Source organism: Medicago truncatula, chromosome 6 (assembly GCF_003473485.1).
Source record: "Medicago truncatula cultivar Jemalong A17 chromosome 6, MtrunA17r5.0-ANR, whole genome shotgun sequence".
Classification (NCBI taxonomy): domain Eukaryota; kingdom Viridiplantae; phylum Streptophyta; class Magnoliopsida; order Fabales; family Fabaceae; genus Medicago; species Medicago truncatula.
This window is the reverse complement of record NC_053047.1, coordinates 36,216,672-36,223,891: the sequence shown is the minus strand read 5'-3', so window position 1 is coordinate 36,223,891 and position 7,220 is coordinate 36,216,672. Positions and strand designations below refer to the sequence as shown.

Below are 7,220 nucleotides of genomic sequence, written 5' to 3'. Positions count from 1 at the left end.
CAAATTACAAGTATATTATAATAAATCATGAGTTTGTTGAAACGTCAACTTTTATTTTTGTCTTCTCATTTTTCACTTTACTCGTGTTGAAGTTTGAAGATTTTATATAAATTGAATGAAAAGAACATTGAGAGCCTTAACGAGGGTAATATTTATAGGAAATAATTTTGATAAATGATTCTCCCTACGTCGTAAAATATAAGTAAAAATGGATCAACAAACATTGATGCATTTAGTCCAAAATTTGAACCAAATACACAAGGGAAGTAGTAACTCAAAGGTAGACTATGATTACACATGAACATTGGTTAGTTACATTGAAGACACACTTTGTCTCCCTCTTTGACTTTCAGTCTGAAGATAATGAGCATATAATATTTTATAATAATTATAAAACCTTTCCAATAACATGATTAACATACATTGGAAGCTTACATCACACTGGTTCCATAAAATTAGGTACTCACATCGTGTTAACCTTTGTTCTTATCATTATATTGTTTTGGGTAATTCTATGATAAAAAAAAATACCAATTTCACCATTGATTTTTTATAATAAAAACTTATCTCATATTTGTCTATTCAAATGTGAGACAAACATGAGAGGACCCATTTTCGTCTGATCGACCATACTACTACATGGTTTCACCCCAAAATATGTTTGGTGTCTATCCTGATAAGATTGAAATTTCAAATTGAAAACAATGGTCAATAATAAATGTAAAACATGGTTGAAATGTGCATTTTGTTTGAAAATGAAACCTCCATAAAAAGTATTTAAACAACACAAACCACTAATCTAGATATGGAGAAAATACACATTAAAATTAGGTTGCACAAAATTACAAACAAGTTGAAACATGACTACACAGAACTGAATATAAATATAAATGTATAACAAAAGGGCATTCAACATTAAGGCTAATCACTTCATACAACATTGTTTGATGATGCATAACATAATTTTGTTAAACAAAGCTTTTAACAAAAGCAACAAAGCAAGAATTAAACCACCAGCTATAATACTAGAGGCAAAAGTATTGACTCTAGCTTATGTTAACTAATCTACAATTAGTTTATCAAAAGGCTTAGCTAGAGTTCATATTAATATACACCATAGCTTAAAAGCATGATTTTATAGCTTCATAGAAATCGCGGCAAAAGCATGGTTGGACACGAGTTTAGGGTCTCTAACGCAAAACCAAACACATGCTTAGTAACCTAGAAATCTACTACTAGTGTTCAAGAGCCAAAAAGTATACATATAAATCTTTGGTGAATACTAAAAACCACGTGATTCCACGCAGTCGACCATTTCTGAACCATCTGATCAAGATCAAGCGCAGGTTGGATTAGTCCCACATAACAGCAAGTCCATGTTCTTCAACTTTTTCCACAAACTATGACCTTTCTTCCCAGCAAAATTCTTCCTAGAAGAATTTCCTTCTTCTTTCCACTTAAACCTTCTAGGCTTCTCCATTTGAACATGAACTTCCAAAGCTATCCCTTCACCGCCATTCTTCCCTTTGTTGCCGATACAACCGCCATTTTCTTGACTCTCTCTTCTCAAAAGCCTCTCATAATACTCCTTGTTCCTCTTCTCCAAGCCATGTATCTGGCCTTGAAGATCTTCAATTTTCCTATGCAATAGATAAACTCTATGATCCTCCCTCATCTTCAGCACACACTTAGCCAACTCACCAGCTTTTCTCTTGATGAAAACCGACTCGGACGCAAGCTCTTTGTTCTCCTCAACCAAACTATTAACTCTATAACTCAAACCAGCATTCTCATTCAACAAAACAAGTCTCTCAGATTCCAACACCTCAAGCAAACTCTTCTGTAACTCACTTTTCCTCGAAGACTCACAATACTTTCTCTCCATGACACCAACCTCATGAACCAAAAAATCACACATAACATTCTTCATCACAAGCTCAGCTACAATTGCATCAACATCAACCATGGAACCCTTAACCATTGGCAGCATTTGTTGATAAGAGATTGAACTTTCCATATCCGAATCAACTTGACTCACACCACTAATAACTTCTTCTTGATCAGAAAAACCTTCTTCCAAAGTTGAAACTTGTGAAGAGTGTCTACTATGATGCTTATGCTTTGCAAGTGTTTGTATATATCGATCGGATAAAGTGACATAGCCATTGTACAAATCATGCAGAAGTGAAAGTAGTTGAGGTCTCTTTTGATAGTAAGTTTCTGCTCTTTCAGCAAAAGTGTCACCTTCTTCTTCTTCTTCACTTGTTCCAATTGCCAACATTTTCATCCTTTCTTCCAAATCTACCACCATAAATAAACCATGTTCACATTTGAGTTAGTATTGTGCAACAAAATAAAATACCATTGCTTCAAAATCATACAAAAAACATAACTATTAATAATAGTAAAACACAAGGAAAAAAAGAAAAAAAAAATCTCTTACATGGTTAATTCAGTTCCATATGTACAAAACCATAAAAATAAAAATACAAATTGTAATAATACAACATAAAAAAAAAAAAAAAAAAAAAGACTATTATTTTCTTACCTGATTTACTCAAGTTCATAGCTTCAAAACCATGAAGAAAAAAACACAACTTTATAATAATAGTACCAATGAGAACACCAAAAGAAGGTTAATATAGACCAGATCTCAATAGGGTTGATGAGAAATTTGAGTTTAAGAAAGTGACATGTCACCAAACAAAGACACAATAAAAGGGAACACTGACAAAAACCATAAATAATTATGGTAGTACATAACATAAATAAAAATAATAATGTAGGACTAATTTTGAAATTTGAATAACAATGTTGTAGAATAGTATAGGTTAGGCATAAAGGTATGGTCATATATAAAGTCTACATAGTTAAATTTGTCTCTAGTTTTGAATGCATATGTCAGCATCATGTACTTTACATTTTTTTGATTAAAAGGGTCTTATATTATCCAACTTTACATTTTTTGATTAAAAAACTATAATTAAGTTAAGATTATAAAGTGCACAAGACATGAGGATATAATGGGAAATGTGTAATTCTAACGGTTACATACACAACATAGTCTAATGTAACATGTTATGTTAGTACTTCAAATATGTTGATGTGGTCCAAAAATATAATAAAGTTCTCTTCATTGGTTTCAAATTTTGAAAAATATGAAAAAGTTTTGGCAAAGGCTAAAGAAAGGAACAAAAGTTTATTATGTGAGAAAGTGACAATAGATGTATGAGCCAGAACAATGACAATGGATTTGGAATCTTGGTTGAAATAAGATTGGAGATTGGAAATTTGAAAACAGATTGACACCATCATAGGTGTAGAGACCTGTCAATAGCAGCCTATGAAAAAGATTCTTACATGCCATGCCAACTTTTTCTTAGCACATGTTTGAATTTTTATTTCAAATAAATTTTAAAATATTAATATTGATCACTTAAATTAAATTTATTTTAGTATTTTAAGCTTTGTTAAAAAACTACTCATCTATATATAAACAATCAATATCAATTTTAAATATAAACAAACAATTAATCACACATTTCACATGGTCACACATCTAAAACATGTTTTGTATCATGCATAATTCACTGAATTTATAAATCCCATCATAATATTACTTGTGAATAAATAATACAAGACAATATAATATTACTTGTGGACATTAGACAAATACCTATACTATAACCACATTACATTAACCATCAAAATAAAGTTCAGATAACACATATCGGAATTTGAAAACATGCATCTTCAACTCATATAATTATATTCAATCATTTTCATTTCGCTTAAATATTATAACATGTGTTTGCATATCTTAAGTTCTGAGAGACTGAGATATGTTTAAGACGATTGTGCCATGAGTATTTTTATTAACGAAAGGATGCTTATAGCATATCATTAATCAAATAATAATATATTAGTGATGATTCTTGTGTACTCCTCATTTTTTAAAATTTAAATTCAAGCTACTAGGCACGTGTAAAGAGAAGCGCGTGACAACATGGTATGTTGAGTAAAAATGTAACATGGTATACAATGAAGTACGGTTATTGCTGTTTCCAAAGAAGACTTGGACGTTTGTTTTTTGATGACAGTTGAAAGAGACATTTCAGTATCATACAGTATGGAGGATTCTCTTCCTTTCTTCCTCATCCCTTCTTTCTTTTCCATTGATGATTGATAGAAAAAATGTTGTAAGGTTTAACACACTAGATGCATGTGACTCCATTTAATTCAGATTTCTTCACTTTACTTTCATTCCCTATACTATTGTTACAATTTTCTTTTTCCATTTAAGGCAAGCTTTTGAAAAATTTCTCATTTAACACTATAGGTCTGTAGTATCATTTTATTTTTAAAAAAAAACCTATATCAATGACATCAAATTGGTCTAAATGAAGTTTAAACAATATTGTACCTCAAGAATAGATTTTTTTTAATGACCTTATTGCCAAAAAAAAATTCCATTTCTAACCCGCACGAGAATTATTAACCTAAATGATCCACTTTCATTACAGCTAAATGATTGCCTAGAACACATGTCGCATTCTGCCATTAAATGGCTGTACTACACAGGACAAAAAAAAAACTAAAAGTGGATCATTTATGTTAATAATTCTCATATGAGGTTAGAAATGAAATTTTTTTTGACAATAGGGTAAAAAAAATATCTCAAGAATACTACTCAAATCAAACCTACCATCGTTTAGGAGAGATTTTGACCTTATAAAGGACTAATTTAACTATGTTAGAGATTTTAAGGACCAATTTATGTCTTACAATTTGTCAAGAATTTATTTGAGTATTCATATTATATGATATGATTGAACTATTCAACTGGTAAAAATAAAAGAATGAACTATTCAAATATATTTGCTACCCCACATTTTCAAGTCCACACTCAAACAATTTCATCATGAAGAAGAAATTAATGTAGGTACGGTAGAAAGAATTAAATACATACCAGAAATGCTGGTGAGAAGCCAGGAGGGCATGTTGTTGGTGGTGATGTTCTTGTCCTTAAACCCTTTTATGCATGAAGAAATCAATTGAGAATTTGAAATCACTTTGTCTTTGTTCATATCCACAATAATATTGGGTCCCCTCTCCATCAATATCCTTTGCCTATAAACCCCTCTACACAAGGCAACAAAATTGTAGAAGAAATAAGCAAAAGCTCAATCTCTGAATGGAATCTATAACAAGGACATTTTGCCAGAAATAATAGTCCTTTGCATTTAAGAATATAAGTAGAACAAAAATAAATAAATAAATAAATAAATTGGTCAAAGTAAGATGTCAATGTGATTGTGTTTGTAGTTACATAAAATGTTGTTTTTGCAAAATTAAGATTGTGTTTTTCACTTTTTTGGGACAAAAATTGATTTTGAACAAATTGATTTTTAGTTAAAAGCTAAGCACACGTTTAGACATAACACAGACACATTGACACCAATTATAAGATTAACCTAACAGGCACAATCGTAGGTTAAAAGTAACTTGAATGCAAAACGATTTATGTTTGAACACAACCAATAAAATCATGGTGTCATCGTGATTTCTTTCGACCCTTTGGGACTTAGGACACAAAAAATACACTAATTTTGTGTCAAAAAATTACATTTGTAGTCAAAATTACAAATTTTAAGTTAGAATGAATTCTAAACCAAAATCAATAATACTGCAAAAAAATCAGTACTCCATTAAGAAAGACATAGCAATAGCATAACAAAAATTAAACAGCACAGATCTCAAAGAATAATGCAGCACAAGTAATAAAGTATTCATATTCACATTGTTTGAAAATGAAAACTTGTTGCATTGTGAACATTCAGAATTCAGAATATAGAACCATTAAATAACCCTAATCCCAATGCATTTTAAACCTAATTTTTCTAAAAACCATTGAGAAAAATTCCATTTTCTTCATTCTTTGTATCAAATTTTGAGAACTCAACAGAGAATAATACCATACCTATCTGAAATCCCAGAAACCAATACAAGAATAATGAGAAAACCATGAAGCAAAAATTGAAATTTTTTATTTTTTTTGAAACAGAAAACAGAGAAAAAAATGAGATAAAGGTGAAAACTTTTCCACATCATTATTCAAATTTGAATAAGAAAACATACCCATTAAAGATCAAATACAATATCAAACATTACACCAAAAAAACAGATTACATTCTACTCAATAATCTTAATCCATCATGCTTACAATCACAAAATACTCTGTTTTTTCCTCTGTTTTTAACAAAAACCATAAAAATATAGTTTTAATTTTTTTATTAATTTTTTTAAAATTACCCAGATTAATACAATAACAGTTTTAAAAGTTAAAATAATAAAACTTTACGATAAAAAAAAAATTACATTCTACTCAATAATTTTAATCAAACATACTTACAATCAATAAAATACTCTGTTTTTAAAAATAGCATTTATTAATTTTTTGAAACATAAACCCAGAAGAATAAATGCTATAGAAGTATTATAATTTAGAATAAAATAATGAGTGAAAGAATGGGAAGGGGAAAAAACTCACAGTGATGATTGATAGTGAAATGAAACAGGGGAGGTGTGAAAAACAGAGGAAGTTGATGGTGATGAGAAAATGTGAAGAGAGAGGGACGTGGTTTGATTTGAAAGAAGAAGAAGAGAAGAAAAAGAAAGGAAGTAAAAGTAATATAAGGGTAGGGTCCTACCTAGTGAAGGAGTAGGAGTATGCAGTGATGCAGTAACACCTAAAATACGGGATAAGGATAGTTTTACACGGTAACTATATTTTTGTCTTTTTTATGTTAGAATATTGTTTGTCTTTTTGTCTCAGAAATTTCAAATTATACATTTTTTTTTTGTTTTTTTTTTTTTTGTAAATTAGATATCTCTACAAATAAGTGTGGAGAATAATCTTTTGAATTTTGTGAAATTTAAATGAACGGTAAATTTTTATGAGAGTCTTAACGTTACGTCATGTTAAAGACTGAATTCGAAACAAGAATCGTAGTTAGCTTAGAAGGGATTTTTAAAATTATACATCCTTTTTTTGTTTTTTTTTTTTTTTTGCGTAAATCAGATATCTCGACACAATTGCAGAGATTAATCTTTTAAATCTTGTCAAATTTAAATGAATTGCAAATTTTCATTGAGAGTCTTAACCTTACGTCATGTTTAAGGCTAGATTCAAAACAAGAATCTTACTTAGAAGAGATCAT

At 29.7% G+C, this 7,220-nt stretch overlaps 1 protein-coding gene across 2 annotated transcripts; it reads right to left on the bottom strand.

The window, feature by feature from the left end:
* Window positions 1–893: 893 nt before the first annotated feature.
* On the bottom strand, window positions 894–6,754 carry LOC11418270 (kinase-interacting family protein). 2 transcript variants are annotated; one of them, XM_013597378.3, is made up of 3 exons: window positions 6,551–6,754; window positions 4,970–5,142; window positions 894–2,301 (listed from the first exon to the last, which is right to left on the bottom strand). In XM_013597378.3, the coding sequence occupies exons 2-3, from the start codon at window positions 5,115–5,117 to the stop codon at window positions 1,337–1,339; spliced, it is 1,113 nt and encodes a 370-aa protein (XP_013452832.2). In that variant the 5' UTR covers window positions 5,118–5,142; window positions 6,551–6,754; the 3' UTR covers window positions 894–1,336. The 2 variants fall into 2 exon arrangements, with proteins under 2 accessions (XP_013452832.2, XP_003620326.2); XM_003620278.4 differs by lacking the exons at window positions 4,970–5,142; window positions 6,551–6,754 and adding an exon at window positions 2,549–2,959.
* Between the last annotated feature and the right edge of the window lie 466 nt (window positions 6,755–7,220).